Source organism: Xenopus laevis, chromosome 1L (genome assembly GCF_017654675.1).
Source record: "Xenopus laevis strain J_2021 chromosome 1L, Xenopus_laevis_v10.1, whole genome shotgun sequence".
Classification (NCBI taxonomy): Eukaryota; Metazoa; Chordata; class Amphibia; order Anura; family Pipidae; genus Xenopus; species Xenopus laevis.
This window is the reverse complement of record NC_054371.1, coordinates 7,578,979-7,597,480: the sequence shown is the minus strand read 5'-3', so window position 1 is coordinate 7,597,480 and position 18,502 is coordinate 7,578,979. Positions and strand designations below refer to the sequence as shown.

Genomic DNA, 18,502 nt, shown 5'->3' with positions numbered 1-18,502 from the left:
GAAACAATAGAGGGGTCTCAGGTAGAACAGTACAGGGGCTTTAGGATAGAAACAATAGAGGGGTCTCAGGTAGAACAGTACAGGGGCTTTAGGGTATAAACAATAGAGGGGTCTCAGGTAGAACAGTACAGGGGCTTTAGGATATAAACAATAGAGGGGTCTCAGGTAGAACAGTACAGGGGCTTTAGGATATAAACAATAGAGGGGTCTCAGGTAGAACAGTACAGGGGCTTTAGGATAGAAACAATAGAGGGGTCTCAGGTAGAACAGTACAGGGGCTTTAGGATAGAAACAATAGAGGGGTCTCAGGTAGAACAGTACAGGGGCTTTAGGATAGAAACAATAGAGGGGTCTCAGGTAGAACAGTACAGGGGCTTTAGGATAGAAACAATAAAGGGGTCTTAGGTAGAACAGTACAGGGGCTTTAGGATATAAACAATAGAGGGGTCTCAGGTAGAACAGTACAGGGTCTTTAAGATATAAACAATAGAGGGGTCTCAGGTAGAACAGTACAGGGGCTTTAGGATATAAACAATAGAGGGGTCTCAGGTAGAACAGTACAGGCTTTAGGATATAAACAATAGAGGGGTCTCAGGTAGAACAATACAGGGGATTAGTCTGAATTTGAGGTTTAAACAATGCAGGGGCCAGTTAATGTCTGTAGTGATACCTTTTACTGTATATCTTACATATGGTAATCAGACGCAGCAGACAGACTTTGATGTGGAGGGCCACTCAGTCGGACAGCCCTGCTCTAAACCAATCCCATAGTAGCTCCTCTTCTGCAGATTGTAACATAAATCATAGAGCAAGCTTCATTTTTGCTTTAAACAGCAAGGTGAGTGCTGTAGGATACACTCAGATTGGCATGGGGCCTATATAGAACGCTGTTACAGAAATACAGTAATTATACAGCTTAGGTACATATACAGCGTCGGACTGGCCCACCGGGACACCGGGAAAAATCCCGGTGGGCCCCAGTCCTTGTGGGCCCCTGTGGCCACTAGACGACAGCGCTCACTACTATATAATCTATATTGCTGCTGGTGCTCAGCTCGTGAACTTGTATCACGCAGCTATGGCCCGCCTCCTGCCTCTTCTCCACCTGGTGGCTGCGCTTCAGCTGTGCGCCTATTTTCCGATTTGAGCCCTGATGACGTCACTTGCCTGTGCCTGCGCCCTCACGTGGTGGGGGAATCAGAGAGAAAGAGCGCGTCAGGGAGGGCGTACTGGTGTGGTTCCTGGGTTCTGATTGACCTGCTGCCTGTGCCCTCATGGCATTGTTTGTTCTCTGCAGCCTATTGCTACGTTCTTGGCTTCTCCTCTAGCTAGAGACCAGCTTGAATACAGTACTTTTCTGGTGAGCAAACAATCTGGGGGGGAGAGAGAATATGGGGGAGGATGGGGCAGCAGAGTCAGTGATGGAATTTGCCTGTCTGGGGTGTCGAGGAGGAACCAAGCTGCCAGTGAATGTAGGGCTTAAGTACCCCTATAGTCATGTTTGAGTTAATTGTTGGTGTGATGTAGAGTGATATTCTGAGACAATTTGCAATTGGTTTTCATTTTTTATTATTTTTGTTTTTTGTGTTATTTAGCATTTTATTCAGCAGCTCTCCAGTTTGCAATTTCAGCCACTTGGTTGCTAGGGTCCAAATTCCCCTAGCAACCATGCACTCATTTGAATAAGAGACTGGAATAGGAATAGGAGAGGCCTGAATAGAAAGATGAGTAATAAAAAAAGTAGCAAAAACAATACATGTGTAGCCTTACAGAGCATTTGTTTTTTAGATTGGGTCAGTGACCCCCATTTGTAAGCTGGAAAAAGTCAGAAGAAGGCAAATTATTAAAAACTATAGAAAACAAATAATGAAGGCCAATTGAAATGTTGCTTAGAATGAGCCATTCTATAACATACTAAAAGTTAAATTAAAGGCTAACCACCCCTTTAATTTCATTTTACATTTAACCATTTGTTTGCCCCTTTAAGTTTGCTTACCCACTTTCTGTTATTATCCATTTCCATAATCCATTTTTACTGGGACTGGGGTTGGACTCAAGTGCTTACAATGAATTAAAAATTGATTTAAAAATTAAATATGAACTGAATTTTTACTTTTTTATTGATTGAGTGTAACATTAATTTTTAATCAATTACAAGTTGATGAAATGTGATTCATAAAGCTGATGGTGTACTGATGTGAATAAACTGTGTACCCCTCTCTCTATTTTTATATATATATTTCACATTTCCATCAGTTCTTGCCCAGTGAGCTTACACTATAAGGTCCCTATCACAATTATATCAGTTCCTGTCCTAGTGATTTTACAATATAAGATCCCTATCACAATCCCATCAGTCCTTGACAAGTGAGCTTACAATCTAAGGTCCCTATTACATTCCCATCAGTCCTCCGCCAGCGGAGCAAACATATTGGAGCTGGAAATACCCATGGACTGACTTTTATCCGCTAATTGCAAGCATATTTATGTGAGTGCAATTTTCTCTTTTAAATTTATTTATTAAAGGTTTTTTACATGATGTTGAGCACATCTTTTTAGAAACCGATGGATGCTAACAGTGCTTAAAAACAAGGGGCAACAACTATTTACTACGCAAGCAATACCTGTAAACGTCTGCAAGTACAAAATCTGGAAACACAGATCGTGCCATTTAGGTGTTATTTTAGTTAAAGGGCAAGCTAATCCCACAGGGGAAGGGAAATAGACACTTTACCTAATGATAATTAACCCCAATATCACTGCAGGTGTAACAATTAATTAAGTAAGAAATACTATACTATATATTATCGTTTTTCTGTCTATCCCGAGCTTACATTGCTGGTTTATTATGCAGGTATAATGGTTTGTGTGTTTTTTTATAGGTGATTAAAAATTATACTTATTAATAAGGTTATTTAATAGTGGCAATTTAATGTTATTTAATAGTATACAAATAAAAAAAATGTTCACTTTGTTATGCATTTTGTTTATTTTACCTTGTCGGCTTTCGTGAGTAAATTGGGGGGCCCTTCAGATCAGTTTCTCTGGTGGGCCCCCAGTGCCCCAGTCCGACACTGTACATATAAACAAGGCAGGTCTAAAAGCGATTCTGACATGATTTTTATGGTGTAGTTTTTATTTCTAAATTACACTGCTAATAATTTACTCTACCATGTAAAATTTCATTCCTGATCCAATAAGTGTGTTTTTTTAGTTGTAATATTGGTGTGTCGAAAGCCATCTCAGGTCATTTTGCCTGGTCATGTGCTTTCAGAAAGAGCCAGTGCTGCACTATGGATCTGCTTTCTGGCAGGCTGTTTTTTTAGATGTATTACTCAATGTAATTGAAGGAGTCACAGTGGGACATGGATTTTCCAATTGAGTGCTGTTCTTATATCTACCAGGGAGCTGTTATCTGATTACCTTCCCATTGCTCTGCTGATGGGCAGCTGGGGGTGATATCACTACAACTTGCAGTACAGCAGTATAGAGTGACAGAAGTTTATCAGACAAGTCACATGACTGGGGGCAGCTGGGAAACTTACAATATGTCTAGCCCCATTTCAAAATTAAATATAAAAATAATCAATTTGCTCTTTTGAAAAATGAATTTCAGTGCAGAAGTCTGCTGGAGAAGCATTATTAACTGGTGCATTTTGGGGGGGAAAATTTTTCCCATGACAATATCCATTTAATCTCAGGCTGACCTTGAGGCACAGAGAACTAGTGAATGGAGGGGTCAGATAATGATAAGTACATCTTAACTGATTATGAAATCATTGAGAGTATTTGAATTCTGAACATTTACACCAAAACACTTGTGTTCTGCAAATTACTCAACAATATATACAGAAACCTAAATACAGTTTGCATTGGGTAGCAAAGGCCTTTAATAGAGTCTGCCAATTGGAGGGGCATTACTATTAGGCATGACAGTTGTTTCATTTGATTTTCTATGAGCAGCATATGCAAAATAATGGAGAGAGTAAATCATTGACATTCTTGGTGCATGCCCACATATTGGCCAACAAGATCAATCCTTTGTACCAACATAATTTAACATCTGTAATGTTTAACCTTCATTGAACTTCATATGTTCAACAACGTGAATAAGTACTTTTTTGTGTGGGAAGTAATTTTTTAAAATTGTACTATTAAATGTCATCTTTTATATTGAGGTAGAATGTTTCATTTTAAGGTTGAACTGTGCAAACTGTGATTGTTATCTGTTCATGCCATTTCCCAGGTTTATTTAAGGTGTGTATATTACCCTCCATAATTTGAGGGTAAAGTTCTCAAAGACCTTATACCAGGACAGGTAACAACCATTGCCACTAGGTGTCTACAATGCAATTTAACTTTTCCAAATGCTCAATTTTAATCTATGATACTGATGCCTTAAGTTGTTTATAACAACCTAAGTTAAGCAATTCCTACTTCGAATACTGAAAATATATTTTTACAGTTGATACCAGCTACAGACCCAGATGATAATGCAACATTTTCAGAATAGTCCAAAGATCCCCCAGGTGCCTGAGCCTATATTCAGGATAATGTGTAAATTCTCTTTCTGTTCTCTATAAAATGAAGGTCAGATTAGCCAGTCCCTTTACTCTGTTCTACACATACAGCTGGTTACTGTGTTCTTCTTTGGACAACTGACTGCTGTGAACTCTAATCTTTTGATCCTTTGATTGGGAATAAAATGTTGGGTGCCATCGCTCTATCCTTGTTCTTACTGAAGCTGAAATACCTGGTAGGACTGATTGTGATAATCTGTAAATTTCCCATTGTTTTTGTTGATCCTGCCTGTCGACTGAGTATCATTGAAGCATATGAGGAATATGAATATATTCATGAAGGAGATGTCACTATTGGAGGAATACTAACTGTGAACTCTTTCATAATTCCATTTACTGAGTCTGATGAAGGTCCTGACAGTCTGATGTGTGTAAGGTAAGTTCAACATTTTCAAGACAACAAACAGTAACAGAAAAACTATGAGTAGGAAAACATTTTTATTTATTGTTTGTGTCGGTGTGTTAATGTAAATGAGTTTTCATCTATATTTGAGTGTGTTTCCTCATTCGGATTATTTAAATGTAGAATCTACATGGAAAGGGATGATCTCCAAGAAAGTCTCTCCACCAATGAATACAAAACGTCTTTAACATAGTGTAGAACGTACTGTACATTTATTTTTCTGAATGGGATCTGTGACCCATCTAAAACATAGTGTCAGTCCAAGTTTGAGTGGCTGATTTATCATATGTTGACATTCACTTTTTTTGCACTAAAACTCACGTTTGAATAAGAACTTCCAAAATTGAATGTTTGAGTTTTATTAAGTGTAAAAAAAAAAACCATTGAATTTAAAAAAATGGTATCTAAAAGCTGGTGAGTTCATTTAGAATTCAATGGTTTTTTTTCTAGGTTAAAAAAAAATCATTTTCAGTATTTAACGTGTTTTTGATGATTAAATTCAAATTGGCTGTATTTTGGTTTTTTACATTTTTATTTAACTAGGTGCTTTGATATTTCCATGTTACAATAAATAAGCACAAATATGAGTTTGGTACGTTTTCAAGTTTATTCGATTAAAAATAAAAAAAATCACAAATTTGAAATGTAATAAATATATCTCCCCATGTTGACCTGGGATAAAGAGACACTGATTTTTTACCTTATGGAAATCGAAAGGAGGATCAGTGTAAGGTGGTTGCACAGTTACCTGACACAAGACTGAGCAGAACTGAGTTTTATTTGAGGGCTTCTTCAACATGTGCTCTCCTATATGTTCATGTACAGAATCACCAGTTGATTCCTATTTCATCACCATCTAGGTGTGTGCGCTGCTACAGGTGCTGATATAGTTCAATATACTTCAATCAGTAAGTCGATTCCAGATGAATTCTCTGAACCAGCTCTTTAGCTAGAGTTCCACAAAATCCATAGTGAATTAAAGTAAAGTTACCTATGTAAATGTCTTACAATTTCCTAATACCATCTTTTTTTTGATCCAATCTTGAAACACCTGAATATGTACTTAGTGAATTGGAACTTACAATGTACCCTAGTTATGCTCATGATGAGTTAAAGGAACGGTCTGTTCTTGATGACTTTGCCCATTCAAAAACATGTCCAGATCAACTGCTGCTTCATCCTTAATCCCTCTTAATCCATAATGTCAAGACGTATGAGAACTTTGATCAGCTATTGTTGCATTCATTAATATCTTGCTCAAGAGAAGTGCAAAGGTTTTCATTATCCATCAAGAACAGAAGACGCACACCTTTTTGGCCATTTAGGGGAGTGACCATTTCACTGCCCATATTAAATCCCTTTAGCATTCCATTCTTTATAACAGTCTCACTGACTTAAAATTTGAAGGCCTTCAGCAATGTTCCAATGGCTCCAAACTTTGCAGTGCCTCTCACTATTTCATTAAGGGGCAAATTCATCAAGGGTTGAATATCGAGGGTTAATTAACCCTCGATTATCGACTGGAAATTAAAATCCTTCGACTTCGAATATCGAAGTCGAAGGATTTTAGCGCAAATAGTTTGATCGTTTGATCGAAGGAATAATCCTTTGATCGAACAATTAAATCCTTCGAATCGAACGATTCGAAGGATTTAAATCCAACGATCGAAGGATAATCCTTCGACCAAAAAAACTTAGGCAAGCCTATGGGGACCTTCCCCATAGGCTAACATTGAGTTCGGTAGGTTTTAGATGGCGAACTAGGGGGTCGAAGTTTTTACTAGGGGGTCGAAGTTTTTTCTTAAAGAGACAGTACTTCGACTAACGAATAGTCGAATAGTCAAACGATTTTTTTTTTTTAAAAGTTTTTATTTAACACTTGGCTATACATCAAATCAGTGCAGCATTACAATAGCACACACGTACATATACACACAGCATACCATAGGAACCTCACAGAGATAGTGGAACCATAACAGTACACATAGTAAAGACCCGAGAGATGTTACACAATGGGTGTCATGGGAAAGACATCGACCCACGGACCCCAAACCTTGTCAAACTTTTCGGGAAGCCCTCTGGCTTCATAGGTCAACTTTATTAATGGAAGCATACAATTAACCAAATTAGACCATTGAGTAGTTGTAGGGGGTTGGGGTTGGATCAAATGCATAACAATAACCTTTCTTGCATAAAATACTAATGTTCTGTACATAATTCTGGTGTAACTACGGGGAACTAGTTCGTCTACGGCACCTAGTAAGCACGCCTCCGGGGACAGCACCTGTGGAAGGTCCAAATAATCACTGAGGCATCTCACCACATCCCTCCAAAACCTTGTAATTATCGGGCACTCCCAGATCATGTGAATAAAGGTCGCAGAAAGTTGATGGCATCGCGGACAGGCAGAGAATTTATTAGGGAAAACCCTATGCAGTCAAACAATTTTTAGTTCGAATCCTTTGATTCGAAGTTGAAGTCGAAGTCGAAGGTCGAAGTAGCCCATTCGATGGTCGAAGTAGCCCAAAAAACACTTCGAAATTCGAAGTTTTTTTTACTTACATTCCATTCTTTATAACAGTCTCACTGACTTAAAATTTGAAGGCCTTCAGCAATGTTCCAATGGCTCCAAACTTTGCAGTGCCTCTCACTATTTCATTAAGGGGCAAATTCATCAAGGGTTGAATATCGAGGGTTAATTAACCCTCGATTATCGACTGGAAATAAAAATCCTTCGACTTCGAATATCGAAGTCGAAGGATTTTAGCGCAAATAGTTTGATCGTTTGATCGAAGGAATAATCCTTTGATCGAACAATTAAATCCTTCGAATCGAACGATTCGAAGGATTTAAATCCAACGATCGAAGGATAATCCTTCGACCAAAAAAACTTAGGCAAGCCTATGGGGACCTTCCCCATAGGCTAACATTGAGTTCGGTAGGTTTTAGATGGCGAACTAGGGGGTCGAAGTCTTTTCTTAAAGAGACAGTACTTCGACTAACGAATAGTCGAATAGTCAAACGATTTTTAGTTCGAATCCTTTGATTCGAAGTTGAAGTCGAAGTCGAAGGTCGAAGTAGCCCATTCGATGGTCGAAGTAGCCCAAAAAACACTTCGAAATTCGAAGTTTTTTTTACTTCGAATCCTTCACTCGAAGTTAGTGAATTGGCCCCTAAGTGTTTTTTGTGTTATTTTACATGGGCATACTCTTACATTTTTAGAAGCAAAGACGATTTTGTCAATCTATATAAACAATTTCTTATTTTGTTATTTCTATTCAATAATATCTGCATGACTGATAGATGTACATGTAGAGTAATGTACAAAATCATATTTTACATCAATTATTTATTTCCTCAGTGCTATGCTACAGTTTTACAGACAACTGGTGGATTTTATTTTTGCTATCGAGAAAATAAACAATGACCCAATCCTTTTAGCCAATGTGACTCTGGGATACCATATTTATGATTCCTGTGGGGACCCGAGGAAGGCTGTGAGGAGTGTGTTCCAAATATTATCTGGTACCAGGGAGCCGGTTCCCAATTACTCCTGTGTGGGAAAGAGAAACATTGCTGGATTTATTGGGGATCTCACTTCAGATACAACTGTACCTATAGCTCAGATTCTAAGCCTGTTTGGATATGCCCAGGTGAGTATTAAAATAAAACAAATATAGTAAAATAAATACAGATGTGATTTTTTAACAGAAAATGTATTTTATTTTTGTATCATACGGCATTCTATTGGGCTTATTTGTCAAAAATTGATTTGTGAGGTTTTAGAGGATATTTCTACTTCAAATAACTTCATAATTTTAAAAAAAACTTGAATGCTTGGTTATTTATAAAAAAAATCCAAACATACAAAACTCGATTGAATGCAAGAATGGAAAAAACTTCAATTTGTAAGTTTACATTCTCAAAAAAAACCTTCAAAATATTGAATTAAAACAATGGCTTGAATTTTGCCTAGGACAACTCTCAGTGACTTTGACATGAACTCACAAGCTTTTAGATACTAAAGCAGTTTTTCACGTTTTTTGTGCTTAATAAATACAATGTTTTAGAAATACAATTTGAATTTGTGATTTTTTGCACAAAACATTCTAATTGTGGCAAAAAAAATTGAAATGGAACCTTGATAAATCACCCCATATGTGTTGATTCTATTTGGTGTGCATTGCTATTCCAAGTTTATGGAATGTAAACCAACAGGAAGGAGCGGGATCAAACAACTTTTTCTTTTATCTACTACTACTATCTGTTACTAATGTAACTGTGGGGAAAATGATAGAGAAATTGCACCATTTGTTTATTTCTGTTTTCTGTAATACAATAAACATAGTTGACCCCAAGGGGTTAATTTACTAAGCAGTGAAAATTCGCCAGTAATGGTTTCGCACCATTCGCAAAACTTTGCCAGACGAAAATTCGTTGGGACAATGGTAGTTTACTAGAATGCAAAGTTTCCTCCTGGCTGATGGACGCTGGCGAATTTTTGCTAGTGCTACTTCAGCAATGCGAACAAATCAAATTGAAGATGGACTAGCATAGTTTCTAACTTAAATGTATTGTTCTGAATCTTTAAAAAAATCTGTGATTTATGCTTCTTTATTTGTAAGTGTTTCTATTTTCCAATAGTTAATAAAAGTTTCAGTAGCTATCTGACAATGACAATTTAGTTTACTATGAAAAAGTTAGTAAAGCCTGATACACAACATGCTCAAAAGTGTGTGGACACCTGATTCAGTTATTTTATTTTTTGGCATGTTATTACCCCCGTGTACAAATGGGAGAAACAGCGTCATCTTTAGTAACATGATATTGAAAAGTGTTCACATACTTTTAGCCATGTGGTCTATTTTGGCAATTTATTGAGTGGATATTTTTTGGTGGGTAATTTGGATCTTCTGTCTCAACACAGATCAGTTATGGAGCTACAGGATCTTTGCTGAGTAACAGAGTTGCCTTTCCGTACTTTTTCAGAACAGTAGAAAGTGATAACAGTCATTATTTTGCTTTGAGTAAACTACTGAAATATTTTGGCTGGACCTGGGTTGGAATCATTATATTCAGTGAGAACAATGAAGACCTTAAGCTACTGTCACATCATCTCTCCAACAATGGAATATGCGTGGAGTTCCATATAAAGATACATAATTATAATACCGATGTTAATTATGAGCCTTACAAGGAAATCATTCAAAACTCCTTAACCAGTGTGATTGTCTTCTGTGGAACAGCTTCAATGCATATGATAGGAGGGCTTAGTCTCTTGTCAGATGCTTTCAGCACAAAGACCATCATTGTTTCTTTTACTGTAGCAGCCAACAGTCAAATCCTGGATTACGCACCAAAATTATTTATGGGTTGCTTAGGGCTGCTGCAATATTTCTCTTATTCTCTTGATAGTCCTGAAAGAAGACTTTTTCTAGAGACCATCTACCCTTTAAAATATCCCAAAGACAAACTACTTGAAAATATTTGGATACGATACTATTCTTGTTTGTCAGAAGACCAAGATAAAAATACTTTGTTTGCAAAAATTTACAAACACAAACTTCAGAACTGCACTGGATGGGAACGCATTTCACATCTTCACCAGTTTGACAATAAGTTCTATTCCCCACGGGTTCTTCTTTCAGTTAATACAATGTCTCGCGCACTTCATGATATTCACGTCTCACACAGCAAGCAAGCTCTTACAAGCAAAATAGTGTACAAATTTCAGGTAATCATCAACCCATTCTGTGTTCCCATGCTTCTACCAGCATGCAGTACTTCTTCATCCATTCTTCATGCCAATGTAACTCTAAATGCCAACCTAAAATATTTTTTCGTCATGTGTCTAACTCACTCTATATTAATAGTGATATTTTGCATTAGGTTAAAAACAAAAATTAATATAAAACAACTTAATTTTCATTCTTAATGAGACAATAATATAGATACTGTATGTTTCCGACCTCTAAATGGTAATTAGATAATTAGAGACTGTCCATTGATAATTTACAATTAACTGTTTAAAGGAAACAGTTAAATCACTAATTGTGTATAAATATATGTTTCATCACATTAAAGTTTATGTTAAATTAAAATAATTTCAAATTAAAAAATATATATTCTGTAGGGGTTATTTACCAACCAGTTAAAATAACCCCTGTGTGCAGTATCTGAGGATATTTAGTATAATATGTCATCTCCACTCAACAACCTTTGTTGCATAATAAAAGGCACAGTAATTTTAAGTAATGTAAAGTTTACAATTAAACATAGTAACATAGTAAGTCAGGTTGAATAAAGACACACGTCCATCAAGTTCAACCTTTTAACTTTTTTAACCTGCCATTACTGCTAGTTGATCCAAAGGAAGGCAAAAAAACCCCATCAGAGCCTCTCCATTTTGCCTCAGAAGGGGAAAAAATTCCTTCTTGACTCCAAAATGTCAACGGGACCAGTCCCTGGATCAACTTGTACTATGAGCTATCTTCCATATCCCTGTATTCCCTCACTTGCTAAACACCATCCAACCCCTTCTTATACCTATCTAATGTATCAGCCTGTACCACTGATTCACTTCCCAGCTCTCCATGTAACACCCCTTTCCTTCCTCTAATCTCATTGGCTCCCTCCTGTCTGCTGGGAGGAGCTACTGGTAAATAAAGCATCCGACCCTTCCCTGTACCTATCTAATGTATCAGCCTGTACCACTGATTCAGGGAGACAATTCCACATCTTCACAGCTCTCACTGTAAAAAAAAACCCTTCAGAATATTTAGAACTACTTTTCTTTTAATCAGATTCGGAGTGGGTGACCTTGTGTCAGCTGTAAAGACCTACTGGTAAATAAAGCATTAGAGAGATTATTATATGATCCACTTATATATATTTATACATAGTTATCATATCACCCTTTAAGGGCCTCTTCTCCAGTATGAACAACTTGTCCCGTCTTTCCTCATAGCTAAGATTTTCCCTTTACGAGTTTAGTTGCCTTTCTCTGTACCCTCTCTAATACAATAATGTGATGTTTGAGCACTGGAGACCAAAACTGTACGGCATATTCTAGATGGGGCCTTACCAGTGCTCTATACAGTGGAAGAATGACCCCCTCCTCCCATGAATCTCTGCCCCTTTTAATACAGCTTAAGACCTTATTTGGCCTTGATGTTGCTGACTGGCATTGCTTGCTGCAGACAAGTTTATTATTTACAAGGAGTCCAAGGTCCTTTTCCGTTATGGATTTGCCCAGTGCAGTCCCATTAAGGGTATAAGTGGATATTTTTACATCCCAGGTGCATGACTTTACATTTTTCAACATTGAATCTCATTAGCGACTCAGCCCAGATTGCCAGTTAGTCAAGATCCTGTTACAAGTGCCGCATCCTGATTGGAATTAATTGGGCTGATAGTTTTGTGTCATCTGCAAACACTGATACATTACTTACACAATACCCTCCCCTAAGTCATTAATCGAACAAGTTAAATAAACGTAGACCCAATACCGAGTCCTTAGGGACCCCACTAAGAACCTTACTCCAAGTAGAGAATGTCCCATTAACAACCACCCTCTGTACCCGATCCTGTAGCCAGTTTCCTATCCATGTGCAAACGACTTCATTAAGCCCAACAGACCTTAGTTTAGAAAGCAGTCATTTGTGGGGCACAGCATCAAACGCTTTGGCAAAATCGAAATAGATCACATTTACTGCTCCCCCACTGTCCAGCATCTTACTTACCTCATTATAAAAAGCAATCAAATTTGTCTGACATGACTTATCCTTCATAAAGCCATGCTGATTGCTGCTAATAATGCCATTCACTAGGAATTAATTTTGAATGTGATCCCTTAACAAGCCTTCAAATAATTTGCCCACCACAGATATCAACAAACACAGGCCTGGAACCACAAAGTAATAGAGCCAGAATCAGTTTGCAAAAGGTTAAAAAGCTTACATTTTCTCCTCCATAATTAAGAACCAAGGCCTGACACGTTTCGTGTCTACCAAGGACACTTATTCATAGGCTCCACAGATGTCAAACTTACTGGCCTATAATTGCCAGGCTGAGATCGTAATCCCTTTTTGAATATTGAAACGACATCAGATTTTCTCCAATCCATAGGCACCATAGCAGATGAAAACGTGTATGCCACCTGGCCCTGACACCTGATTTAGATTATTTTTTGTTAAAACTTTATGAGTCATATCCATGAGCTGAGCCATTAGTGCAAATATAAAGTGAGCCTGGGAACTCAGACTCCTCTATTGTATACACTGAAGAAAAGAACTGATTTAACACATTTGCCTTTTCTGTATCTGTTACAACCATACTGGTACCATTATTTAAAGAGCAACATTCTCAACCCGCATCTTTTTACTAATACTATACTTAAAAAACTTTTTGGGGTTATACTTCGCCTCAGCCGCAATGCACTCTTCATTTCCTTTCTTTGCCTTCTGGATTGCTGTTTTACAACATCTATATTCATTAAATTCAGCTTCTGTCCCAGAGACTTGTAGTTTTTAGATGCCCTTTTCTTCTTTCCTATTAACTTCTTTACTTCTGTATTAAGCCACATAGGGTGATTGTTAGTGCTTCTAAATGTACTCCTTAAAGGAATAAATTGAGGACAGTAACAATTTAATATCATTTTAAATTACAACCATTTCTATTCTGTGTTTTTAGCTGAAAACTTAATGCCCCAATCAATGTTCTGAAGGGCAGCCCTCAAGGAACTAAAATTAGCTTTTTAGAAATTTATGGTTTTTGTTGCCCCAGAGTATAACTGTTTTTGAACCAGACATTAGGTTATATAACATTATGGTCACTATTACCCAGGGTTTCAATAACTTGCACATTTGCTATAAGTTCTGGGTTATTTGAGATCACTAGATCCAGTAGAGCATTTTTCTGGTTGGCTCCTCAACAACTTGTGCCATAAAATTGTCATGCAATAAGTTTATAAACTTGTTCCCATTAACTTACCTTGCAGTACTGTTGCTCCAGTCAATATCTGGGTAACATGTTCAAATAAATATTGTTTGTTTTGTTTAAAACATTGAACATGGAAATGTATACGTTACTGATGTTTTGTCTCTTGCATTATTTACTTAACAGTTACATTATTACCTCAGAAATATTCTCTATGATATCCATGAGGATAAAACTTCTGTTTTTGTTGAGAATGGGGAACCTATCAGTCAGTACCTGATCTATAACTGCCTGCTAGATATGGATGGACGTATTGCTGTGACAAATGTTGGCCTCTTTATACCATGGGCTCCATCAGATCAGAAAATGCACAAAGGATCAATAAGATGGAAGACCAACAATAGCCAAGTAAATACACTATTCTACATAATTCCCAAATCTGAGCACATGACCTTCCTGTTGATGTATTTTTTTAAATTTGCCTCACTTTTCAGTTTATGATTGTTAATCTGTTTATGAGAAAACACTTCTGTGAGTTACATGTTTGACTCCAACCATTGCCCCAATGGGAGCCTCCGGATTTTGATAAAGTAATACCTGGTTGAACCCAGTAGAGGGCCAGTTCCATGGCCAGAGATGGTTTTATAGACAGAAGAGTAGTGATGGGCGAATTTGCACCGGCGTCTCGTTTTTTACACCGGCCCCCGCTTTTTTGCGCCGGCGTCCGTTTTTGACGCTGGCGTCCGTTTTTCGAAAAAAAAATTTTTGACGCCGGCGAATTTTTACCGCAAATTTTCGCAGGCGTTTCGCAAATTTATTCGCTGGGCGCGAATCGCGCAAATTCGCCGCAAATTCACGCCTGGCGAATAAATTCGCCCATCACTACAGAAGAGCACTATTAGACAAGGATCCATTTACTCCCCTGGGGTTTGGGATTGCTTTACATGATATTTTACCAATGCAAAGATTATAGAAAGTGTTGATTTATAGTGAGCCCAAATCAAAACAATGTATACTGTGTTTATAGCTTACTTTTCTGCCCCTGCATCTATAAATATATCAGTGTGGCACACACCATCTTGACAGTTGACAACCCTAACTTCCTAACTTTGTGTGGGAATTTACAATGCCTGGGATCAGACACTTGACAGGTATAAAATTGCCCAATTAGCCTGGGATCCATATATACAGTATAATGTATATTCAATACATATATATATTTGTCCTCTCAGTGGTGTATGTTTGCAGACACTTGTGTATCCTTGTGCAATTATTTGAGTCATTGTAATAAGTATGCCTATATCTTGATGTCAACCCCATAGTATATTTACACCTGTTTTATTATAACATGCCACATATACTGTGTCACCAATGTCCACAGCTTCCATATGTTATTTTTCTTATTATAGATCCCAAGATCTCAATGTTCAGACAGTTGCCTTCCTGGTTACAGGAAGGCCCCAAGGGGCAGAACCAAAGCCTGCTGCTATGATTGTGTCCCATGTTCAGAGGGAGAAATTTCTAATATAACTGGTATGGCAAATATTACTTTTTCAGGCTTTAGGCCATATTTATTAACTAAGCGTGAACATTTCCTTGTCTAAACTGCCAATATTATTGACAATTTAAAAAAAAAAAAATTCTCTCCCGATCTTTTCTTTGCTCCTCTTAATGCACTTTTAATATTTTCAGACAGTGAAAACTGCATCAGATGCCCAGACATGGAATGGCCTACTAATAAAAAGAGATGGTGCACTGCAAAAAGAATAGAATTTCTGTCATACTCTGAAGATGTTATTTCAGTTCTTTATTTAATGTTCTCAGCTATTTTATTTTTAATAACTGTACTTGTATTAGGAATTTTCATTAAATATCAGGACAGCCCAATAGTGAGAGCCAACAACAGGAGCCTGAGCTTCCTCCTCCTTGTCTCCATCAAGCTGAGCTTCCTCAGTGTGTTTCTGTTCCTCGGTCGCCCTGTGGATATAACCTGCATGCTGCGTAACATCACTTTTGGAATCACCTTCTCCATAGCTGTCTCTTCTCTCCTGGCCAAGACTATCATGGTTTATGTTGCTTTCAAAGCCACCAAGCCAGGGAGCTCATGGAGAAAATGGGTGGGAGTCAAACTGTCCAATTCTGTAGTCTTGTTCTGCTCATCCATTCAAATAATAATCTGCATGACTTGGTTGGCCATTTCTCCTCCCTTTCAGGAACTGGACCTTCACACTTACCCTGGAACCATCATCATTCAGTGCAATGAGGGCTCAGCTATTGGCTTTTACTCAGTTATTGGGTATATGGGGCTTCTGGCAGCTGTTAGTTTTGTTTTAGCATTTTTAGCTCGGACATTACCGGACAGTTTTAATGAGGCCAAGTACATCACTTTCAGCATGTTGCTCTTCTGCAGTGTTTGGATCACAATGATCCCGGCCTATCTGAGCACCAAAGGCAAAAACACTGTGTGTGTGGAGATATTTGCCATACTCACCTCAAGTGCTGGACTTTTATTCTGTATATTTCTGCCAAAATGCTTCATAATTTTATTTAGACCTGAAAGAAACATAAAATTGACTATGCTTGGGAGGAAAACCATAATCAGTATGTAAAGGTGGATTTTAATAAAATTTGAATTCCACAGCAATGAACAATTGAACACCATTCTGAGCTAGTGGAGTTAGTGAAGATTGAATGAGCTGAGCACTATGATCTGTCTCAATCCTTGCTTGCTGAAGATTCAAACTAATGATTCCAATACAAAAAAAATAGTTTTAGCTATAGATAGATTTAGTCAATCCAGGAGTCTAAAAATACCCTAAAGAGCTAGCCAAATTTGTTTTTTAAAAAAGCACAGCTCATGCTCAGTCTGATTTTGGCTGATATCAGCCACCTGACCTCAGATATAAACACACAATAGACACAAAGCAAATGATCATTCATCCATGTTGCATCTGAATAGTTATGTAAAGGGTTTTATTTAACCCTAGTATGCATTTTCACCCAAAAGTACAAAAAGGCCTACAGTAGGCAATGATCTCCTGACCACTTTGCCCAATCCCATCCAACCAGAAGTCCTACAAAGGAAAAGGATAATTTATGAATCATGACCTCAAATGAGGTCCCAAAATGAATTGTCCCTTGGCGGGCTGGATTTTAGGAAATAAGAATTCTAATGTCTACACATCTGCCCTGTAGATCAGTGATGAGTTATATTGCACTAATTCAAAATGAAAAAGACATAGAAAAAAGGTAGCAGGCATAGCGTGCAATACAAATATAATTATAATTTAAAAGCTGGATTATAAAAATTCTTGTCCCCAGTGCCAGAAGGTGGGGGTCGAGAGAATAGTTGAGTAAAGTATGCAATTATCAGTGTCACAGTACTCAGGGGTACAAATTCTGGGGCACAAAGCTCAGGAGCCCTATCTGCAGGCCATCCCCTTTTTAAGAACCGTTTAATACTTTATTAAATATAAAATATATGTACAAGACGTTTACAATACTCTAAATTACAAAGCATTTTTTAATACATTACAAGACATAATAAAACAAGGGAAGGTGGCATGGAGAATTTAATAAGGGATTATATATCTTTAAGATCCCAAGACTTTGAAAAAACTCTAAAGATACTTGAGAAGTAGTGTTTATTATCTTCACAGCTTATACTGGTAAGTGTTAGTTTTGCTTGGCTTCTTAACTTTTGTGATAGGGTTCAGTAACAAATTCAATCATATATTGTGGTGAAAAATATGTACATCTTAACCCAACCCAATCACACATTTTGGGGGGGGGGGAAACCCCTACAGTTCTAGTTAAAGTGCAAAACAAATTACAAGATTTAGAGGAAGATCACACAGTTTGCTTTTCACCCAACACAGTGAATTACACCAGTGGGTCATGAGAAAAAGCCCAAAGCTTCATAGCAGGACTGTAGTTCCATAGAAAGCAGCCAGCCAGTGCTGTGATTGGTTATTGTATATGGATGATTAATAGTGAATAGGAGGAGACTAGAGGGAGAAATAAGTGGTATAAGTAACTAATCATAACGCAAAAGTTAAAACAAATAAAAAAATTATAATGTCCCATTCTGTGTAAAATTTAAAACAAGAGAAAAAGTATTTATGCTCTTACTGTCTAAATACAAAATAAAAAAATTAAATACAAAATTAAATATCAATATCTACAGTACTGTAATGATTTAATGATACTATAAGTCCCGGTTACATCAGACCAGACGAATTATAACTTTATATTTTAGAGCAAATATTTAATATTAATATATTAACAATAAATGCACTAAATATAATAATGTCAGAACAGAGAAAACATCCCCCATATGCCTGTGCCTATATTCATTATACTGTGAAAAACCTTTCTCTGTTCTCTATAAAATGAGGGTTGGATTAGCCAGTCTCCTTACTCTGTTCTACACATACAGCCCAATCCTGGATCCCCTTTGTCTCTCTGTGCTACTGACTGCTGCTGGGTAATCTTATTATCATCCTTTACCTTCTAATGGGGTTCATTGTTATATCTTGAGGCACAATATTTGGAACCATGGCTGCTACAAATTTCCTTAAAG

At 37.3% G+C, this 18,502-nt stretch overlaps 1 protein-coding gene across 1 annotated transcript; it reads left to right on the top strand.

Moving 5' to 3' along the window:
- Nucleotides 1-4,705: 4,705 nt before the first annotated feature.
- On the top strand, nucleotides 4,706-16,529 carry LOC108705331 (vomeronasal type-2 receptor 26). The gene is made up of 6 exons (XM_018242169.2): nucleotides 4,706-4,956; nucleotides 8,345-8,636; nucleotides 9,911-10,717; nucleotides 14,107-14,328; nucleotides 15,330-15,453; nucleotides 15,613-16,529. Exons 1-6 carry the CDS (start codon nucleotides 4,706-4,708, stop codon nucleotides 16,527-16,529), a joined length of 2,613 nt encoding a protein of 870 aa, XP_018097658.2.
- Nucleotides 16,530-18,502: the final 1,973 nt, after the last annotated feature.